General features: G+C 40.1%; 2 protein-coding genes across 2 annotated transcripts in view; both read left to right on the plus strand.

The window, feature by feature from the left end:
• Positions 1-1639: 1639 nt before the first annotated feature.
• Positions 1640-23254, plus strand: LOC112456260 (ras-related and estrogen-regulated growth inhibitor-like; the record flags this gene model as incomplete). The annotated part of the gene is made up of 3 exons (XM_025018674.1): positions 1640-1716; positions 14866-15047; positions 22099-23254. Coding segments are annotated over 3 exons (518 nt in total), but the record flags the coding sequence as incomplete, so codon positions are not given.
• Positions 22889-24352, plus strand: part of LOC112456269 — a 42450-nt gene continuing 40986 nt past the window's right edge. Inside the window, exon 1 of the mRNA XM_025018692.1 lies at positions 22889-22940. The gene's annotated coding sequence lies outside the window, so the exon portion shown is untranslated. The remainder of the gene's footprint in view (positions 22941-24352) is intronic.

The following is a 24352-nucleotide window of genomic DNA, read 5'->3' on the forward strand; positions in this document are numbered from 1 at the left end:
GGCAATGATTTAGAAAGCGAGTCTCGTTTGTATTGTCGATTCTCTGGTCATGCGCGTGCACGGATGGGAACGTTTTGTCCGTGCACGGAGAAGATTGCATCGTGCATCCTCCGTTCCTCCAATAGATCGACAATAGATCACGTATCGGAGATGGATCTCTGGCAGAAGCCGAATCCGCGCGATCGGTGACAGTTATATACACTTCCAGTTGCACTCGACGAAAGTGTGTCACGGTTACTTCTTATTTTTCGTCAACTTACAGCTTTTATTGTATCTCCTCATACTTTCGTTTTCTTAGAAATTAAATCTGGTACTTTTATCAAAGTTTCTCATCAAAGATTCAACTTTCCATGTCGTCCGATATGCAAATAGTTCCTGTATTTAGATGGGACTACAATTAGATTTCTCGACTCCTGCATATATACGTCCACTTTATTTACTCGGAAATAATTCCGTTCGTGGCGTTCGTTAAATTTCATCCTTCAGCCTTAGCTTATCTCCGCTTATCTAGATCGCTCGATTTTCTTTCCACAAGCGCAGAAGAAATCTTTGCGTCTTGCATCCAGAGTTCAAATTACATCTCGCGGTCTTGGAAGCTTGTTTTTCCGCACGCTCCGATGTTTCTCGCGCACATGGAGGATGCAGTGAATTTTCCGTCGCAACGCTTGGTCAACTCGTCCCTCCATCAGCATTGTCCGGCAATAAAACTTTCTCGAGCGTAACGGCCGCTAATATAACGAGCATCCTTATTTGCTTGTTTCTGCGCCTCTTCGACTCCACGCTGTCGACACTACGAGGTGTTTATGAGTTTATTTATCGTTTATTTATTGTGCTTATCCTGTCAGGGCTACTGTGTTCGACGTACTTCCGCGTCTCCTCTCCTTCTTCTTCTCCTTAGGCGCACGTGCTCCTCTCGAGCGCTCTAATCAGTTCCGAGAAATATGAGCTTTCCCTTTTTCATCCGTTCTATCGAAAGTGTAAACTGAAGATTTAAAAGTTCCAGTATTCAAAAATATGAGGCGCGACGAATGTCAAAGTCCAAGAATTTAAATATTTGAATATGTTAAACTCTAGAAACGCAAGAAATTAAAAGTCCAACAGTCCGAAAGGCCTCGATTTTAATGAAAAACGAAAAAGTACAGAAATTTATTACATCGAAGATAATAGAAATGCGAACATTCAAAATTGTAATTCGAATACGTAATAAACATTTGTGGGTATTTTCAAGGATTGCCTTACGTGGGCGAATAATTCAAGCGTGTAACGATCGAAAAATGCAAATCTTAATACGCGGTTGTTCGAATCTGTTTGATCACAAATTTCAAACAAAAGCCACGCGTCATTGTCAATGATCGTAATAACATAGCAGCGAGCGTCGGCGTAACTAATTGGAATTGTCGTTACTAACTGCTACGGCACTTTCGCGCATTAGCTGCGTTTTCTATATACTTGAGAAAATGTTGCTTAAACATATTCAAAGAGCTCGAAGAGTATCTTCGAAATGATGCCGATTAAGAAAGATTACTTCGTCTGTCGTTGTTTTTGATTTATCTCGCGAGTTACACGAGATCTTAGAGCGATAGTAATCGAACTAGAGACATTATGATCAATTAAATACATTAATTTCTACTTGTTGCAGATTTTCTCTATCGACACAGCGTCACCATCGATAATGTCACGACGGAGGTCGAGATACTTGACACGTCCAGGTGCGAGGTAAGTTTTTACAACAGTCCTATTTAATTTAATCAATAAGTTAAATCTTAATATACGTATTTAATATTATAACAAAATAATATGTTTTCAATATTAATTATATCAGAGAATAAAATTGTGACAAGAACTCTTTGACGGAATGTGAGGGGAGCAACTTAAAAATTATTTTTTAGAGTCTTAAAAATTTCGGATAAAAAAATTAATCTAAAAAGTTAACTATCCTAAAAATTATCCTAGTCTTTCTTGTAATTACATTACAAGATTATATCATCTCGCTGTTAAATAAATTACAGTACTCGAAATTATAAAAATGTGCATTTCTTACTAGATTTTCATGCGCAATCGTCTTTATGGCGAGCTGAACAGTTCGATTTATTTATCTGAATCACATTCGATTGCGTGCGCTCTCCTCTCGCGAGGGTAATAAATAATGCATCGATGCAACGGTATCCTGCGTCCTTTCGTGAATCTTTTATCCTTGTGATCAAGGAAAAGGTCCTGCGTGCGCTTGCGAAATGAATTCGCCTCGCGACGTGCCAAGACGAGGCAGGATCTTTCAAGGGCCCGGTCTAAATATATCTTCTTTCAACGAAGGCCTCCGTATATAATATAGGGCTCCCGCAGTCCTTAAGGCCCACATCCATCATACGCTGGCAAAATAACGAGCGACTCGCAAATCGCGAAGGCGATATTTCTGTAGAGCCGACTTTGAATACTCGACACGCGTGTTCCATTCACAAAAAATCGCTATTTTATGAGATCTAGATAAATTTAATTTTATACTTCATATGAAAATGCCATAGAATTCAACAAACATTAAGAGCTATTGTGTTTTCACCTAATTATAATATATATGTATATTGATATTTAGTACACACTGGTTTCTGATATATTCAGATTAATTTCGCATTTTATTTTAAAATATATTTACGCGTTTCTCACAATTAGAATATATAGTATTTTGTAATATATGTATAATGCTTTCTACTTTTTAACGTATATTATGTGTACTCGAGACACATACACTTTCCATACGATACTTTCTCTGAAAAATGATACTTAACTGCGAGCCTCTTCTCGCAGACAACCGGCTCCAGGTCGATCGTCTCTACCTGACCTTTCCTAACCCAATTCGTCTAGAACACAGCAACGAACGTCGCGCTGAGGCGGAAATCCTGCGAGCTGGCCCGTTAGTGTATTTGAATTGAATAACGAACGTCTTTAAATTCTAAGGGGACTGCGAATGCGACTGCGATTGCACGAACAACACGCGGCTTCACCTGTCGCGACCAGAGAGCTTGTTGGAATTCCAGCGAGGTCGCTTATAGCATGTCGAATAAGGCATTGTTCTCCTTTTTCACTGAAATCATTGTTGTTCGACACGAACGTAAACACAACGGAAATTTGCGTAATGATATATTGATCTACGATTCTTGAAGTTTTCCATTTATATTCTGTAAAGTTAAAGAGTTTAGGTTTTAAAAGTTCAAAGACACGCGAAATTTCTAAACTAGACAATCCCGGCATTGTGATGTGATCGTTTTTTTAGCTTCAAATGCGATTTTAGGACACGAAATCTTCAGAATTCGAAAATCTCTGATTGTCTAAGAATTTAAAGTCTCTAAATTTTTTTTTACGATCTCAAGCTTTAAGTCATTTAAAAGTATCCAAGAAGATAAACTGTTATATTATTGAAACGAGACAGACTTTCCTTGTAATTTGATAACAGTACGGAAGGTAGCTTTACGCGGCGAGAGAATAAATAAGTTGCAATTTTTTTTTGCGGGTCTCCGGTTTCGGTTCGTTTTGGCATTTAACTGTATCTTTCCCTCGATGAGCGGTGAGAAAGTTCATTCATAGAAAGTATTTCCTGCTTAAGTTCAAGTATTGCGACTCTGTGGCGCCTTTTCAATGTGGCAGAATGACTGCGTGCATTTATTACGTTAGAATTAAACGTCAACGTCATACTAAAGAACAGATTTTCAACGTTCGAATAACTTTAACCACATTCTCATTAATTTATATTTTAGTTGTCATATCAGAGAGACACAATAAAAATGTTAAGGTTTATTTATTTTTCTTATAACGCATAAAAGTGATTTATACTGATAATTCTAATATAATTTGTCGCTCAACTCAAAATATCTCGAATGCATTTGAGGCCTCTTCTCCTGGGAGGCGAGACGCATAATTTCCGCAGGATGCAGGTTTTAAGAGACATTTTAAAGCGGATTTCCAAAAGTCGAGCTCTTCTCACGAGCTCCTCACACGCACATTGCTACACCGACACCCGTTGGTTATTCGGTAGCCCCGCAACGAGACTTGATCAGGCCCGGGTTGTTTTTAGCAAACTGGTTTTTCTACCCGGGGCTTACAATTACCGGCTTCCTTTTTTGCGCTGCTCCCTGAATGTTTGCACCTGTCGCTTAAAAGGCCGCGAACCGTGATCCGCAGGACGGCAGGCTAGACGCGATTCTTCGAATTATACATTTCATTGAATGAATTGATATATATATTTATATTCCTTACTTCCTATAGATTTTCACGTTATCAGATTACTCCACAATTTTGGAACTTTAAAATTTTTTTATTTTTTTAATCCATGACAGGATCTTTCAAGTTTTTATGTTCAGGCAATCAAGTTCTAATAGATTTTCATATTAATGAGAATTTTAAAAGTTTTATGTTTTATTATTTCTGAAATATTCAATTTTTAGCATTATTCCTTTTCAGGTTCGCGACTCAAGCTTTAAATTTTACTCGCGATAATTTCAATATTTAAATTATCTCTCTTAGATACGACTGCACCATTAACCGACACTACACGACTCGCAAACAATGCATGTCCATTTAGAGAACCTTGTACGTGAAACGCGTAAAGATGCATGTACCGTTAGCCTGGATACAATAAATAATCTGGAACAGGAAGCGATGTCGGCGATTTGTACGTACGTGTATAAAATTACGTTTTAAACGCCTCTCCGCCTGCTAACATTGTTATAATCTTGAAAATATTTCGACACAGACTTTATATTTAAATATAAAAATATTTTGGCAATATTAGGTTTATATTTATAAAGATAAAAAAATGCACTACTAATATTTATACATAGATATAGGTGGCTCCTGCGATTTTTGTTCCTCAAAGTTTTTGATTTTTGAAAAGTTTTAGATGCGATATTTTGAGATTTTTGTATAATCTTCAGTTCTTGCTGAACTCGATATTTGAAGTAAATAAAAATATTTCGAATTTAGTTAGTGTTTAGCAAGAAAACTATGGCGAGGAATGTCGTTGGGGAACAGGATCTAGGAAGATCGATATCGATGTGGATCAGTGTGGCAGTGGTGCAGGAAGTCGATGTAGAAGAAGCGGATCATTAAATACACTATCAGCGGACACTTCTCTAACTCTTCTGTACCAATATATCACGTTCAACGCGTGAGGTCCCATTGTGAACGAGACTTTTAAGTCGGTCCCCCTTTTACTCCCGGCAAATCTCCGCGAAACTCGCGCGCGCGCCGGGATCAATCAATCCTGGACAACGCGCTGTTTATCACGGCTGCAACATTTACGAGCAACATATCGTTTTCATCTCGACATTTTTGTTATCAGGTTGCGTCGACTATAACTCACGTTCAACTTCAGTAAATCCGAAAGCTGTCGACTGTCGTGCGACTATAAAAAAAAACTTTTTAACTTTTTACATTGGAATATGATTGTACGGACGTTTACCTGCACGTTCTATGTCTCTAAATTTCAAACGTCAATTTATTTTAATTAAATTCCAATTTTTAAATTTTCTTCTCAAGTTTCGTAACTTTAGTGCTGTCACGTTTGCAAGATCAGGCTTCCAGTTTTCTCCAGGTTCCAAATTTTCACGTTTCTGAATTTGATCTCTTTCGAGGTGCTTGATATCTATCCTGTTCCCAAGCTCGTAAACGTTCGAGTTGCTAAAGCTCTTAAATTACCGAGGAACCAGCCAGGCTCTCATGTTCCTCGTGAGAGAGAGGACCCAGATTCTGACTATCTCACCTATCTGAGAGACGTGCAACGGGTATTAGAACAAACAGCCGATAATTCGTTGCTAAGGTAAGGCCTCGGCCGTGCCAGTAAAATACATAATGCATCGTACATTCACGGCGTTATCTTTCCAATTATCCCTGCATTCCTCTTTTGCGATATCTAACCGCGATATTACGCTTAGCGTATTTAATACCATAGGGGGAAGTGGCATAAATTCGCAGGCGCACATCTCGCGTTTCGACCGCGATACGATACGCTGAATATTATCGCTGCTGCATCCTCGAATACATTGTAGAATCGCAATTATTTTCTTTCTCATAATCATGCATAAATTAGTAACAAATATTATATAGAATTACCAACTTTTTTAGTTCTTATATAATTTATCAAAAAAGATGACGTCAGATGTATTACATTTTTTTTCTTTATACATAATTGTTCTCTCTCTCTCTCTCTCTCTCTCTCTCTCTCTCTCTCTCTCTTTCTATCCTTTTCTAATATATTGAAAAGTACCACAATATTTATTTAATATTTTTTTTCGCTATAAATATTCTTACTTATAGCATTATAACACTTGTGAAAAATATAAACGTTTTTAAAATATTGTTTTATGACATGTGCCCTGCTTCGGTGTAGCTGCGCGTAAATCGACTCGATTCACTTATCGTTATAGCTTTATGAGTCATAATTTAGTGTGAACCGCGTATCTTTTTCCGCAGCGGAACTTTCTCGCCTCGATGATAGCTAATCGCGTTGCGCCGGACGTTACGAGGATGCCGAGGCTTAAAGGGCACATAAGCCTCGCACCTAAACGCGCTCTAATCTACGGAATTATCCGTTTCCGACATTCCAACGTAACGTGCATCCTGATATCCCGATACGCGCTGGCTCGACGATACCGGGTGCGATCTACCGGCATTTAAAGTGCACGAACCCATTGAGCGCATGTGGTCAACGTCCGCGTTGCGCTCGCACTTTTCGAGCTAGAACGCTCGAGTAGCGGATACCGATCCCCCAATCGCCGTTAAGATACGCTTGAAAATCGGCCGACCAAGACGATTCACCGTACAAATGTCCTTGCAGATAAGCGCCACGCAAGGCTGGCCGCGATCTTCGTTCGCCAACAAGGAAGTGTTCGGTTCCAAATGTCATTTGTTACATTATTTAATTTCTGCTACTTGATACAGGTCTTTTCTAAAACTTATATCTTTTCGGGGATAATTCATTATTTTCCTTGTTATAAGCAGTCCGTCGAAAGATATGTGGCAAATAGTTTTCCGTAATAAAAAAACTTTTGCTGGGAGAATACATATTTTAGTAAAGAAATTTTTTGTACAAAATTTTAATACGGGTTGCACGTACAATTTTGCGTATTTATATTTCTAAATATTTGACGTAAATGTCACGTACAAAAGATTTACGTTATTTTCTAAAATTGTTTTCTTTTATAATATAAATATTACTGTATCAAAAACAGCATCGCAACTGAGAGGACACTTTCGCTTTAATTATTGAGACACTGAAGACACCCACGGTCCCTCAATGCCGACGTCTATGAACACAGTTTATGTTCACGCGAACGTTTACGTGCTTGCAGCCGCTCGTGCCAGTTTAGCGTGCCTACCTTTGACCGTCTTACGCGTCATGTTAATGATGAATACCGTTCTAATGCGATGGTTCTAATGGGTAGTCTCGAGCCACACCTCATTAATCGCATAATAAGGAAACTAAGGAAAGGAAAAATTGCGAAAACGTATCCGGAGTAAAACGAATAGATTTCGAGAGAACTGAGGAAAGAAGAAACACGAGTACTAAAGTAAAAAATTATTTTCAAGAATTTATATAGGATGTACTTCAAGCGATATTATGGAAGAATTTTATAGGATCTCGAAGACTTTGCTGATGCATTTTTAGATTTAATAACTCGTAGATTTCTTTGTTTGCAAAATACAATTTTGTATAATACTGTATCTTTTTTAGTCCGTGTGCTCTTATTTTTTATTCTACAATTCTTCTGGTTATTTCAAATGTGTGATCAATTTAATATAGATTACGTTTTCTTACTGTACTTGATAGCAGTTTTTCTTCGCAATTTGCGGACAGAATTCGCAAAGCATCCGGTTTAGCCGTATCGCGTGGCGAAAGAATTCGATGAGGCTCATTCCTACGGCCACCTTTCTCGCGCGTGCGAATTTTCTTGGAAAGCGCGCGACGTGTGGTATCGCCGATAGCAATTAGTGACGTGCAACGTGGCGCTTTATAGGCACGCGTCAAGCGACAGGTCGAGAGGAAACCGATGAAAGAGGCCCTTTTTGCAGCCGGTCCCCGTCCCGGTGTGCGTGCGTCTCACGCACGGACATGCGGATCGTGATGTCAATTACTAACGAAGACAGTCGGTCGGGCCGACTGTCGCAGGCACCGGCCGCAGTGACAGCGGCACGCGTCTTAAGTCGCGTTCACAAGACTCACAAGAAGCGGCTATAAATCCTCCCCCCGGATGCTTGGAACGTTTCTTGCCGCCGTTGCCCGCTAATGCCCGCTAGCGACTCCGCGAATCTGGACTTAATTAATCTCGGAGCGCTACTGTGTGTACACAGTACATTATAATGAATTGTCTTCATTAAGTCTAGCTAAGAAACCCGTTCCGTTGCACTCCGTATTAAATATATAACATTAAAAGTATAGCAATATAATCAGAAATTTGGAAGTTTCCAAAGAAGATCTAAAGATTTCGAAGTTCTAAAGTCTCAAAGTTTTAACAAACCAAGAATCCTCAAGTTCCGATTTATTTTCTTGGTCACATTAAAATGTATTTAATCTGAATTGGATAAACGCGCTGAGAATATCTCAGGATTTCTTAGAAATTTTTAGATGCTGGTTGCATAATGTCAGACGATCGAATTTCAATTTGTCGATTTCAGTTCAGCACTTTGGTATCGTAACGTGATCGCGTGCATCTGCTTGATAAGCCATGCGTGCCGTTATTAAGCGATAATTTTATTTACTGGATTCTTGTTACCTTCTATGGTATCTGGTAGACCTTTACTGGCACGACCGTCAAGATAAATGACGTGACTGCACTCTATTTACATCTGAGAAGGACGATTTCTGACACACAATGAAATGATTTATCTCGATTTTAATACGCGGAATTAAATCCTGAAATCCAACGCGTGATGGATCTTTTCGCGCATATTCTAAAAAAAATGCATAACTGAATCCCGCGATCTGAAAAGATGTAAATTTTTAATTGTTTTAAGATTCGAAGAACTGAGAAATTCCAAGCACTAAAAATCCGATAGCATCGACACTTAAGTCCGTTTTTCATTCTTCGTTTCTTTCTAACAGTCCCCCTTAGAAATAGAGACAAAGAGTGAGTTAAACTAAGGTTTAAAGTTAAACGACGTTGGTGAAAAAACGGGCATTAGTGATCCAAGTTTCGCAAGATTTAAATTTCTCCGGATTGCGAAACACACGGAATTCCAAAAATGCGGGTTGTTGGACAATATCCCAGGTTCCTGGGGGATCTGAGGCAACCGCGTTGCAGGTAATAATCGCACTTTCCTGCATAACCGAGGTGAGCGAGCCGATTGCTCTCGGCTCGGCTCGGGTTTCATAGAATTTCCGCTTGGCTTCCGAGAGAAAGAGAGAGAGAGAGAGAGAGAGAGAAAGTGAGAGAGACCTTCTCGTTGTAATATCGATCACGAGGATCGCAGTAGGTGTTCCACAACGCGGGTATAATAATAACCCGGCTTAACAAGGGCACGGGAGTTCAGGTAGGCGCTCTCCAGCGGAATCGGCCACGTAGGTAGGAAGTCGAGCAACAAATGGGTAGGTGGCTGCTGACTGGCTCTCGGCTTGCTCTCGACCTCGTCGACCGCCACGATTAATACTTCCATCGTGCATTGTTCCTCGTCACGTAAATCTTCGGCCAGCCGAGATAAGCCACCACCACGGAAACCATTTATAAGACCGATTTATATCATTACCAACGGCTCCGCGCTTGCTCCGCAAATATTCTCGCGTCAGCTGATCGTCTTACCCGTTTTCCTCTTCTCATAACTGCCTGGATAATGGCGCGGCTAGCCACCGACCGAAACGATGGGAATAGTTGGAGCTGTCTCTCCGATTCAGTTGTCAAGATTTACGGTGTCGGAGTAAATATATCATTGCGCGCGATAATTAATTCTGAACAATTGACTGCTCTATACACCTACATAAACTCTTGACAGCAAAATTGCATTAACAATCACGCAGCTTGTTATTCCTTTTCTTTTATAATACATTGAGAAAGAAGAAATCAATAAAAATGCCGTGCAGCATTTCCGTAATGTTTTATCTTTCTCAGCTACGAAAAATTCGAAAAGGCTTGAAGTACCGATTTGTATACTTTACTTTTTCTTCTCATATTCTTTTTTTTATCCTACCTGACCTGACTGATTAATTTCATTTCGATTTGTCGATAGAGAAGGGAAAGTTGATTAACAACGGCCGTGCCTGCCAATTGACGTTAGTCTGACTGTGTGCAATCGGTCATATACACACGGTTACAGTTTTATAATCTACATACGATTACTCAGTCTATAATTTCGATATATGGGTCAATGTCTCGGGCCGAAATAAAGTATCAATCGTACTTCATCTCGTTCCAATCGCGCGGACGTTCCACTTTTGGTAGATTAATTTTTTCCTCCCACCGACCTTTCTCCTCCCTCTTTCTCGCCTCTCTCTCTCTCTCTCTCTCTTTCTCTCTTTTTCTCTTCCGCCCTCTCTCACTTATCTCGTTTTGTTGTCATTTTCGCGCGTCTCATTTCTTACAATCTACATATGGTTTTGCGGGTCATTGGTGTGCGCGCGCGCGCGTACCGCAATAAAGTATCAATCATACCGCCTCATCTCTCGGACCGGCCGAGCCGGCCAACCCGCTCCGGTCCGGGATGCTACGCGCCGCGTGGCGCCCAGGTGTGTTCCGCCTCGCGAATATGAAGAGTGCCGGCAGCCTGGTGACACACTTCCCCAATTCTCGCATTGTTCTTCATCCGCGTGCACGTACGAAATAAATCTCCGTACGACGCGGGGAAGGGCGGGAGTGAGCGAGGGAGGAAGAAAAAGGGGCTGACTAGTCCCCCTTGGCCTCGTGACCGGCTCGTAATTGCGATTGCTTTTCGTGGGAGGGCCGGTAGGTATATATAATTGATAATTAAGCGCGCGCCCTCCTTGCCCCCGGCAAAGAAGCTGGAAGATGAGAAAGAGGGAGAAGAACGGCAGGGAACGGAAGACCGAATGTAACGATGCCATTTGGGACTTGCGTGCACTTGAATGCGATTGGCCCGTAACCTTGCTTTCATATTGCCGTATGTTATATTCTTCCACCTACTGCAATTTAATTCTTTGGATGTCAAACTATATCAGAGAAACTTGAAAGTAATCATATGTAGGTACTTATTTCATCAATAATCAGTTATGATTAAGTTTAATCTTGGTTTAGGTGACGCTTCTCTTTAGAAGTAAACAGAAGATCGTTGACTTAAATGGATCGTGTGACGTTTTTAATTAACGCGAATAAATCTTAATTACAGCGAGTTACGAATCATCGAATTCTTTTCGGGAATGCGCACGTCTTAATTTACAAACATTTATTTTCATCTTCCTCGACGTCACGTTAATTCACGTCACTGTCAGGCATTTCTAAACATGTTTCCACGAGTCATTACACTCGCGGTATGTCAACGCACTTCGACAATCGGTCTTCGTCTTGATGACGAAGTTTCAGATTGACATTGAAATTCCATTTTAGCGGGCTTATCTCAATTTTTCGATGGTGTACATACATGTGCGCAAACAAATGAAACAAGCCGCGTAAACGTCAATTCGCGCCCGAATGTCTCTCAAGATGTTCATGTAGCTTTCCTTGTTTCTTCGAGAATAACGGTTAATACATATTGGAAAAAAAAAAAACAACGAGATGAGATGCGGGCTACCTCAGAGTGTTTTTCACAATTGCTTTTTTTTTACGAACGATGCACTACACGTTCGCGAGACGAATCAACGTTAATTTAATCGACAGGATTAATAATGTTATTAGTACGCGTAACCAACGGGCTGGAATAGCTGCGTGAGCGCCGTGATGAATAAATATATCAATGATTTTTCTTGTTTTTAACTTGTTCGTTTGTAACCAATACACCGTGAACTCGATCTTTCCCATGTAAGCCGATCGTAACGCGCGATTCAAAGTGTTACAACGATAATTCAGTTTATTGCCTTGACTTTACTTCCCGCCCCTCGTTATATCAACCATAAGCTACTATCTTTATTTCTCTCTCTCTTTCTATTTCTCTTTCTCCTTTTTTTTCCAAGAGTGAACCTAGTACGAACTCTGTCGTTATAAAACTACGAGTAATAACACTGTAACTCATTGTCAGTGGCCAGGTAATAATGTGGCGTCCCGCGGCGTCGGTCGGGTTGGTTGATGTCGCTTTCGTAGAAATGTGCATTGTTGCAGGAAGGAAAGATATGTCCCGGAATACGCTGGTACACGTTCGTAGTTTCGCTTCCCAGATTCAATTCGCGCCATTAGTACGTAGAAAAGATTAAAGAATCTTGTAAACACTATAAGCAAAAGTACTTTGAAGAATTAAGTAAAATTCAAATACATTGCTGCCTATTACAGATTGTATTAATTAAATAGAATTTATAATTATTTTATATGGAACCAAATCAAGTTTCAACATCAATTTTTAGTACGTGATTTCCTTGCAAAAAATATTACAAATTTATCTATATATTTGTATAATATAATATAAGAATACGCTATATTATGTATAAAAAATATGGGCAATAATAATTTAAAAAGATGTGCAACGTACGTGCGTCCTGGTTTCAGTATACTTGACTCTTTTCTTATTCAGCAAAAATGCTAAAAATATCTTGACGTTATGCTTTGTTGCATAACGTCGAATACAAACACAATCCATATTGTAATATTTTTTTTTAATTTGCCATGTGCGTGAATCATGATGCTGAAATTCAAGGTTTCGCGATACCGGCGTATTCATTGATCTCACGGAAAGCCGTTTATGTGGAATTCGCGATCTTCTAATTGGGGAGCATTATTATTCGCCAATATTTGCATTGTACGTAAAAGCGAATAGCCGGGGGATCGTTATCTGCGCCACGAACACGAAGAAACATAACTTCGTCGTCGGGGCGATCGTTGCTTATCCGGCAGGATCGCGTAGGTGTTAAAGCGCGCGGTTCTCGCCCACTTGAATCGATTCTGAATGGACAGCACGATCGTTTCGTCCTTTCGGGTGTTCTGTTAACTGTCGCGTCGTTAAGAAGGCCGCCTGTCGAAAATTATAGTCTACATTTTTCTATCGACCTTTCCTAGTTCTCAAAATTCTTCTTCTCAGAATGTCACGAAACTTTAGTTTTGAGAGATTATTATTTGGCGATTATTAATGATCAATTAATTTATTAATATCGTGTTTTTCTAAAAAAATTTTAAGACACGCAAAAAATTGTGCTTGTATAAATATATCTGGATTGTTCAGGGATAAAAAATATTTTAAGTTTATATATATTTATAATATTTTATACATCAAATCACACACATTTACGTCATGCTTTGACTTAATTTTATTTTAAAAAAGCTATTCTCTCTAAATTCGCTAACCAAAATTAAATTAAGTACAAAGATGTATGTACTGGCGAAATTATAAATGCAGATTGGATTTTCACGTATGCACTTGCTTATTTGTCACGTTCAACCGTGAGGGAACACGGTGTCAGTGAATAATTGCGGCTCATTTTCAATGAAATTACGCGACGCGATGCAAAGTGCATTAAGGCGTTGCTTAATCAAGAGGCGTTCTGCATTATTTCATAACTGGACGAATCACGTCGACGTCGGCGGTTGTGCAATCCGTCGCCACGCCGATACATTCATGCGACACGCGCGAAAGTAATTCCGGCATCGCGTTCAATTGCCTCGAATACAATCGATCAATAAATATTTATGAGCGGCTCGAGCATGTCTCGCGGCGCGACAGATGCACGCCTGCCGATGTTTTACGTCGATGACGTCTGTTAGGGGCTACAGACGAAATATATGGTATATCCCTGTTCTGATTTTTTGATCTCCCAAAGTACGAAAACGTCGGAATAACAAGAATCTAAGGAATTAATAGTATCTTATCTTCTGCAATAATATGCAATGTAATATGTAATCTTCGCAATCTTCTTACCTAAAGTCCTGTGATTCGATAATGAAAATTATCTTAATCGCACTTCTATAATTCTAAAATTTTATAATTAAAAATGTTTAAAAAATTTAAAATTCTCCATAATTTCGAGAAACTCTACAGTCTCATTGAATTTTTGTTTGGACAATAACGTAATTTTTTATACGATGCAATCAGCATTGAAGCTTTCTTTTGGATATCAAAGATACTCTTAAGACGTTATGACATTACGTTATATTGCATAGAAGGAACGTACTCGCTGTTGCCGGAGTTCTTGCGGCGCTTATTTACGAGCACGTTACACGCAATGTTAATTCGACAGATTTGACCGTAAATAACGCCCATGTATACCCACACGGACCAGGTATATATTTATCTCAGTCTATAAAATTTATTCCCGCCGGATGTGCCGCAGTTTAGGTGATGGCTGAAATTTATGAACGCGAGTTGAGGAATCAACGCGCAGCGAATTTTATACGTGTTCACCCGACACACTTTTTTTTTCAAGTCATTAAAGACGATTTTATCCGCGTGCGTAAAGAGATACACTCTGATATATACAGATGCTCCAAAAAGGCTAGTCGCGCGTATATTCCGAGATGCGAAAGTTCCGAGCAAAGTCCTAAGGATTTATTTAAGCTTCTATTCTTTCAATAATATCCCACAAACGCGGGGCTCTTTCCTCAGACTCTTTAGAGCATGGAAGGATTTAGTATCTAAGATCGATTTCTATTTGCCGATAGCATCTAGAGAGACAGAGTGTCTTACATTGAAACGCGCTGGGATATCGTCAGATACGAATAGAGATACGTCAAATTAAATCCGATTCTCGATTCTTGAATGTCACAGCGATCAGTCGTGTTCCATCGATTGTTTCAGGAGAATGGTTGCCTGTACTCGCATATACGATGGGGCGAGGCCTTCGTCGTGGTCTACAGCGTGACATGTAAGCGGAGCTTTCAGGAAGCTCGCGGACTTCTCAAGCAACTCGCGGATCTACGCCTGCCGTCCTATTTCACCGCCCTCCTGCTCGGCAACAAGAGAGATTTGGATCATGCACGGTAAGCGTAAATCACAACATTGTTACAAATATGATTAAGAGTTCCGTACATGGGGCGGGCGTGTATCTCCGGGTAACGTCCGATGACGATCTTCTGACTGATATACGACCAAATAAACCGCGCACAAGCGCATCGTAAAAACAGTAATTATTAATAAATCAATAACGGCGTAATTTTTCACTGATGCGAGAGAAGCATCTTTCGGTGCATCTCGGAATTCGTTCATCGCGCGTATCATATATAATTATAAGAAATAATGATCGCGCGCGCGCGCACGCGTGTTCTTTTTGAATTATAATTTATTGATGTCGTCGGGTGAAACTTGCAGAATTCGATACTATATTACTGTAGTTACATTTCAATCCGCTGTTGAGTAATTGTTAATAGGCTACATGATGCCTGAACATAACTGAATATATTTCCCGCGCTAATAAAATCAAAAGAAAAACGATGCTTGTGTGTGTTGTAAGTAATGTTGTGCTTACACATTGTGGCCCATTTTTACCCGCGGCCTCGCAAGTCTGGCACACTTCGTCGATTGTCGTCTTAAGGGGCACTCACACGGTCAATATTTCCGTCAATGTCTGAAATATCTCTCTGATTAACGGTAATCCTTTTTTCTTAAATTAAATAAATTGAAAGTACTTCTGGAATTTTTATATCGGACTTAATATAAGAGAGATGTCGAATATTGAATATTGGAGGGCAAAGGACAATATTTTCCCGCGAAATGTCTTTCCGAGGAAAAATTGTTCAAATTTATCACGAAAATCAAGATAAATGTTGATTGTCACGCGTTTTATTTAGCGCCAAACAGGCGTCATGTCGAATCTCGTTCTCGGAGTTGAGATTTATCGCCGGAGCTCGTTCGACCGCCCGATACGAATCGTATGAGGGCCGCTTAAAGTGGCTCGCTCGGCGCAAGAATTACAATATCATTTCGCGTCGCGCGATCTCCGATCGCGCGACACGGCTTCGTGTATCGCCCTCGGCGAATCGTCGATTATTCGATCGTTCCTCTTTTTCTCTCGACGTCGCGTTTTATGCCGATCGCACAAGCGCGCGCGCGCGCGATATAGGTAACGTGCTGATGCCCGGCCTCTATTAATCCTGCAGTTCACTTTCCACCTGCGAGTAACAGGATCCTTGCCGGCTGTTTCCTAGACGGGGTGAGATTTCGCGTGCACCACGCGATTTGTATTTTTCACAGACAGCCCCTCGCGGCATTTTATCGGGTTGTCTCGGCACGATTTTGTTGTCCCTTCTGCACTCACGTTGCCCACCACGAACCGGTTGTTTCGGTGTGTCTCGCAGAAGAGGAAAATGAGACACTTTGATTCTTCATGTCTCAAAGTTCCCTTGTACGCTAGTAGAGGAGACTTTTTAATTGAATTATACAAAATTCTTACATCCTCGAGCGCTCAAGAATGATTCAAATGTCCGAGTCTTTTAAATTATGACTTGATATTATTAATTTCTGTGATTTCTTTCGTATATTTTTTGCGCCCACTGGCAAACTACCGGAATTGTTGGAAACTTTTTGTATGATGTTTCTTGTTTGAAGAGGGGCTTTTTGCCGCGCGCACGTGAGTTTCTTTTTTTTTTTTTTGCCGGTACGGTGCGCGTTTTCGCAAAAACCAGTTCAACGAACCGAACGTTCGATCAGCCACACGATGACGGAGTAAGTTAATCGGCCGACTGGCACGTCAACTCTGGCAAGCGACTCATCCAAGTCGGTCAAGCGACTTGGACAGGTAAACAGATCTGGCGTGGCAAAATATCGCGTGAACGGTTTCTAGACGACCGACGAACGACATGACCACTACCGGGTGCCCTCTCGAATCGGCGGCATCCGATACTGACACTGCGGTCTGCGGTCTAGATGCCACGTGTCACGTTTCACGTATTGCCGTCGAGGATCGACTATAAGTATGCGGATAAATGGACGTCAAGGAGCTTGTTGATCGTAGAAAATGCGAAGATATTAAGTTATTGTATAAATTTCCTCGATTTTATATCACATTCTTAGAGAGATTTGTATAAGTTTCTCTGCAAGATTATCAGTAATTTAAATACCCGGAAATATGACTTAAAATTTATTTTATTAGAATTTAATTCAAGAATTTCTATAAGAAAATTTCTATATAAGATGAGACATATTGATTTTAAATTTATAAGAGAAATATCAATTTCTCTCATAACACTGAATGTAATTCAGTAAACTAATTTTGCAATTAGTGATCATTGGCTACGCGATCGGCATCTATAACGCAATATAATTTCTTCGATGCATAACGTGATTTTTCATGCAGTAATGTTAAACGAAAAATCGTGGAAAAACATAGCTTAATTGTTCAATAAAAGACGCGCGATATAAAGGTGTGGCTTGCGTGCTAATGCATCTCGTCGCATTTTATGCAACCAATCACTCAAAGTGCATCATCGAGGTTGCGTGATTCGGGCGAGAGAAAGCTAGGAAATACAAGTACGCGATCGCTGTTTTTTTTTTGCTTGTAACTCGAATAAAGAGTGGTGGCTCATTAGCCTTGCTGGATCGGCTTCTCATGTGTCCGCTGCTGGTAAATTAACAGGACAGTGATGCGCGTGCGAATAAATATTCGAGTTTCTCGAGACGCACTTCGTGAACCTACCGTGCCGAGGATTCACGGATCGATGGTTTTCTTTCAAGCGTACGAATGCAAAGAACGTAAATCTCCTCTTAGGTTCGAGCCACCTAAAATCCTAGTTTAATGGCCTGCAAATAAAATATCATTTTTCAGCTTCCCAAAATACAATTTCTTATAATAGTAAAATATATGGATAAAAAATAAAATATTTACAATTGCGTTTAATATTATGTTAATACAGAATCTTATAGATATGTAAATATTAATTAAGTATTAATACAAAATTTTATTGATGATTAATTAGTAAAATTTTTTAAAGAGATTGAAATTTCTTTTATACGATCGACAGCCGAAGATAATCCTTATTTTACCTCTTTCCGCTAATGAATCGTCTTCATTATCGCTTGTTACGTCGCTCGCATCGCGAAGATCGCGCCTCGACCGTTGTAGTCGCGGAAGAAACACGTAGGTGAACAGGACCTCACTTCGTATCCCTTCTTCATCGGACGCAGAGGAATTTCCCGCAAGAATGCGGATCGTCGTTAACGAAGACACGCTCCTTTTCTCGCCTTACGAGCCACCTTCTCTTCTTTACGTCGCCTTTATGGGGCTTTGCATACCGGGAGAAATCTCACCGATGATCTAGTAACGACGGCGGCGCCGCAATTACATACGTTCGATGCTACTACACAGGATGTCTCGAAAAAGTATACATTCGTTCCGAGGCTCCATTCACGAAGGAATTCCAAGTCGCTCATGCTTTATCTCCTTTAAAATGAGAGTTATTCCAAGACCAGACGTGTAATTATATATATAACCGATGTTATAAATATATTTTTTTTTCTTTTAAGGCTTGGCTTGGATTTATATTATTCCACTCGAAAATCTATCGATCTAAGTCATTTAAGATCTCCAAGGACTCCAGGCTTGAAAAATTTATCGTTATAAACATCGTGGTATTTCAAAGTAGAACGGTTTCATGAATCTGATAATTTTAGAAGCGACATCTCCCTTATGCTCTAAGATGCTAAATATCACGTAAATGAAAAAAAGGGACAAATAGATCGAGGTAGGCACAATAGAATTCGACATTCGACGAGGGGTGCACTCTCGGCATTTCAGCCTTTCAACCTCGAACTCACCTTTAGAACAGCAAGGATGACGAGGCGGAGGTCGAGCGAGTTTTACAAGGTGTGTACGAGAGTGATCGAAGTAAATAAAGGTGTCGTGCATTTGCTGGGAATTTCGCGGAGAGTTAACAAAGGGGAAAGACGACGGGGTGCCTCGATAGCCACGGGCGAATACCAAAAATGTCACACAAATAAAATGTCACAGACCTGGACGGTGTTGCAAGCGAGCGATTGGCCGTCGATCCGCGACGGCGATTGCGGCACTGACGGGAAAAGAGCAATTCGATTTACGTAACTGGCATTTTGATGGCATGTAAGAGATACACGCTCTTCGTAACTGTCACGATTATCGTCGAGAAATTTAATTAAACCGGAATTATTCGAGAGATCCATCGATCCCCGAGTCATAAATTACAGCGCGCCTCTTCTTGCGTGTCGCATGTACGGAAAATGATCGATTTTAAATTAATCTTATCAGGCGTGACTCTACCTTTAATGTAAGACTACGGAACAAAATGAAGTTTTCTTAAAAAGGTACATACATTATTTGTTATAGAACCTTGAAGTTTTATAGTTTAAGAATTTAAAATTTTCTTAGCTTTAAAGATAACCTTAAAATTTTAAGATTAAGACTAAATCTTAGTTACAAAGTGCAAAATTTATGAGAATTTTAAAATATTAATGAGGTAAATTTTTTGAAGAATAAATAATTTGTTATAAGATTGTAAAATTTTTTTAACTTGAAGAATGACAGAATATTGAAATCGATCCGAGGGGACCGCGTTAATCTGTGAAGGTGGCATGACATTCTACGAATGTAAAAAAAAATATGAGAGTTCTGATAGCATTTTTCATAGTTCTACAGTTTCTGATAAAAATTAAAAAGAGTTCCCCATTTCTTATATTAAAAAATCGAAATTGAAAAAATATCGTGCTAAATTCGTGAAATTGGGATATTTTTAAAATTTTTATTTTTTAATATAAGGAATGCGAAACTCTTTTTGATTTTTATCGGGAACTATAATATGAAAAGTGCTATCAGAACTCTGTATTTTTTTTTTGAAATTCGTAGAATGTCGTGCCACACAGATCCACCGCGTTGTGGTCTCTCCTATATCCAGTAGCCACGCTCGTCGTCTTAATGGAGCTCATAAAGATTAAAGTGAAGTCCGCTGCAGGGCTGGTGAGACCACTCTCCCGAGAACGAGTTTTCGCCGCTTTAGATGCAACCAGAGAGCTGTCGCGTCGTAGTCGCGAATATCGCGCATTGATAACGCTTATCTCGAAATATCGCGACCGACAATCCCTCGCAGCGAGGCGCGACAAGACAGACTCGTTCGAGAAGAACCATTTCCGTTTCAATTGAGGTGCCTCAGTTTCTCGGACTGTGATTTTTTATCTTGGCACTTTCGTATTTCGAGTATTTTTGGATGTAAACTTCCTTTCTCTCGAAGCTTTTTGGACGTTGGAAACTTCAAATCTTATTTGAAAATTTTTTATTACTTCTGAAAATCTCAAAATCTTTTGATTTGCCAGTTGTACGCGAAACTTGATTACAGCTTCTTTCCTCCTCCACAAATCTTCGTCATCCTTTCACGTACCATTTTTATGGTGGTATTATTCGATTGAGCGTATTGACGCGCTTCTTGTCTCAGAATACTCATCGTAAATATCTCGTCTGTCTACTGCGAATTGAGAAAGAGCGCGGGAACGACAGAAACCAACACCCGCCGCTCGTAAACAACAGTGTGGGGGGGAGGGATCGCGCCTCGCGTATAAAATATAAAAGGGAACAGGGAGATATTAACGGCCGCGAGCGTGGCACGTCGGCTTGTGCACGATCGCGTCTAATCGCTCGCCCTCCCACGTGCCCTCTTCTCGACGCGCACCCCGCGTGAGGATCATGTATTCCTGCGAATTTAATTGTCTCCATAAATATCGGAGCCCCTCTGCCCCACACGTAGAGCCGCGCTCTCCACGCTGGAAATACAGGGATACCTCCCTCCCTTCGCCTTCCCGCCTTCATTCCAAGCATCTGAAGATCCCGAATCTTTTAATCCGCATTTTTTTTGTGTGTGTGTGGTAATTAAAATGCATAAAGCAGGCTGCGGTCGGCATGTTTATCATCAAATTACTCGAAAGTCGATTCGAAAAGCCAATATTGTAGAAATATGTGAAACATATAGATTAATCTAAAATAATTTCAAAACTTTAAAGACTATATAATGAAATGTCAAACTTGCCAAGTTCTTATATTGTATATCTTGAGCTTATAAAGTTTTATTTTAAAAATTAAATAATCTCGTAAATATTTCTGTAAATTCGTTCCGCTTTCTATTTTGAATAAAATAATATCCCATATGTTATAATAAACGTGACATAGCGCGCATTATATAGATGTACAGAAATATACAAGAGGTAACAAAGTTCTTGTTAACTCTAACATCATAAATATCCTGTGGCGCCTGGCGGCTTCATCCTGGCGAAATTCCAGTGACTCCGCTTCCTCTCATAAATGTATGGTCTTTACGGTTGTCGTTCAATCACCTCTCTCTCTTTCTCCACGCGTCTGGTGTTTGCCAAACTCATAGCATCCGTCGTCCGTCCGGTACACGTTCCGCCGTTTTGCGAGGATTTAATTCCAGCCTTGGACGATTCCATTGACTTGAAAAGCGCCAACGTCCGCCAGCGGTATAAATCTGCGAACGCCCGCAACATCCGGTCCGCATTTCCGCCGCTCCCGATCGATGTTTCAACACATGATTCGAGTGTTCCGCGACATAAACCATTCCCTGTGAATCATGCGAAATCATGATCCTCTCAACCGACGAGCGTGTTCCGAGTCTCCAATTATAAGGAGAGTCATAAAGCAGGGAGACCGTAAATCCCAAAGTTTTACGATTTCGAAGTTAAAGCTAAAAGATCTTTAAATTTTCGTTATTTTTAAGAATTGAAGTTTCAAAGCTATTTACGAGATGAAAATTCGTGAATCCTGAGAAACTTATACATATAGTTTTGAGTCGTGCAATTTTTAATTCTTTAATAATAATAATACCATTAAATCCAAATCCATCATGCTTAAATATAAACCGAGTTTGAGGTGAGCTGGGATTTAAATGCAGTACTTTCAGTATGCAAAGCAGGCACTTTGAATTACATAGAAATATTAACATAAAATTCCAAAGTACGTTCTTGCAGACATTTCGAATTTTTTTTTTAAATCTTGGATATCTTGAAGGCGCGCATTCGTCAAAGATATCGTTAAAGAGAAATCGATAAACGTTTCTGTTGCAGAGAAGTGTGCGTGGACGAAGGCCAACAATTGTCGCTGGCGCATGGATGTCAGTTTTACGAGGTGAGCGCCGCGGAGAGTCCCGCGGGAGCGGCGTTAGCCTTCCAGGCGCTCCTGCGGGAGGCGAGGTCGGTCCAGCTTCTGCGAGCGTTGCCGATCCGCAGGAAACTGGGCGTCCACTCGGTCTCGAGAGTCCTCGGGACGATCTTCGGCAAGAACACCACCAAGGACCGTAAGAAGAGGCCGTCGTTGAGCATATGACGCCTTCTATGCGCCCTCCTCCTCGGAGGACGAGATGAGCCAGGCAGGAGAACTGACATCGTCGTCCTCAGCAGCAACGTCTACTCCAATCGCTGACGAGGTCCTCGTTAAGAATGTAGAAATCTCCCTTGTGCCTTCCTGAACAAAGGCCGCCATCGTTGGGATCAGAAGACCATTCTCGTCCGTTGGCAAGAGAATGAGTCTTTTCAAGCATCTTGTAGGGAAAAATACATTTGCTAATCAATTCCCGAGGCAATCAAACTCGGTCCTGAAGCATATTCGAGGACCTAAACTCCGAGGACATAAGACTGATTTTCTGGCTTTGAGGATACGCAGGGTTCAAGGTACAATACCCCCTGGAAGTCTGACGTGCGAAATGTTTAAAGGATCTTTTCAACATCTGGCAGCTGAAAGATCCAAACTCCGAGCAGGTTCCAGTCATGGAGGGCGACATTTATTTTTGAAAAAAACTTTTATGTGCCGAAGAAGGATATTTACACGGTGTTCGCGTGTGATCCTGCTCTCAGTGGCGGGAGAGAAGCGTGTCGACGTAGAACTCAGAGATTGTTCGTGATACGCAAAGGTACTTTTTTTTTAATATTATGATAATTTCACGGTGATTACAAGTGACTGGCAAGTTGTTCCTGAACGATGTAGTCCTTAGAACGATTTATCGAGAATGATCTTATGGTTGCGAATCGCCCCGCAATCAGTTCCGCGAGTGCAACTTTTATAATTTGGGATACATACAATACTTGCACATCACTCGGTGTTTAAGTTATTACGTTATTGACCCTAAACAGTATACACAAAACGTAATAAGCTTTTTTTTATTATTTTCTTCTGTGATACTTATAAATCGAAATTTTTCAAAAGATATCTATATATAATTTTTTAACTCGTAGTTTTTGCACTTCTATATATTTTTTAGTTATCTGTTTCTTAATTATGATTTCAAAATTAAATATTGTTTCTCAAGATTAAAATATTTTATACTGTTCAGGGTTTTTTTTTTTCTCGATGCTTCCGAACGAAACCCGTGAGTCTTTCAAATTTCGATATTTCCACCAAGTGGAAGAGATCGCGATTCGATTCGATTTTCTGCCTATCGTCTCAGTTGTATCTGGAAGGTGTTTGCAAGCGCTCTTATTGAGAGCGACTTCAACACCTTTATCGCCAGGCGTGATTGATTCGATGACCTTAATGTTCCTAAAGAAAGTAGCTTAAGTGTAAATAGCGCACACGTTCACTTATACTCTGCGGAGAGTCTCGGAGACTTAAATAATCATTAAGATTTACATACAAGAGAAAAGAATAATGAGTGCGGATGTTTACAATTAAAGATTATTATTTGATTTGTTTATTCGATCTGATGACGAAGAATATTACGATCGCAACAAAAGGATACGAAATAATACAGATTTGAATCTCAATTGAAGATTTTTTAGTTGGTCATTTTATCGTAATTTGCATTTGGATTTTTCGCAGACCGGAATAAACGATAAGAAACAGCTATTAATGGATTAAAAAGATATTAACAATCGTTTGTGAATGAATGCCATATGTCGCGTCCGTCAAATGATGGATCGATTATCGACTACTCTATCGTAGAAAGTGTTGGTTGTTTGCCTTCTTGCTAAGCTCTTCAATCGCGCGCGATGTTTTGTAAATGGTCTCTTTTCTAGCATAAAGACTACGATCGACTTTTGAGATTCGTAGTTTGTAAAGAGTTTTTTCAGAGTGCCTTTCCGGACAATGTAAAGTCCGTTTACATTTTTGCCAGCAGCTGACGTGCCTTTTGATGCGAGTGTTAACGAAAAAAAGAAACAACTCTATTTACATTACGTTTAGAAAAATGAATAGTTAACGAGCCGTAAATTGCATGATCCCCCTTTAGCGCGTCAGTTTCCAACAGAAAAAAAATACCGTAAAACACAGGCTTTTAAAGTTGGCTTCTTCGAACCAGGAACGGTTCGGCGGAGCTAATGTCTCTCT

The sequence above is a fragment of the Temnothorax curvispinosus genome, unplaced genomic scaffold, assembly GCF_003070985.1.
Source record: "Temnothorax curvispinosus isolate PA1 unplaced genomic scaffold, ASM307098v1 QBEX01006721.1, whole genome shotgun sequence".
NCBI classification, from domain to species: Eukaryota; Metazoa; Arthropoda; class Insecta; order Hymenoptera; family Formicidae; genus Temnothorax; species Temnothorax curvispinosus.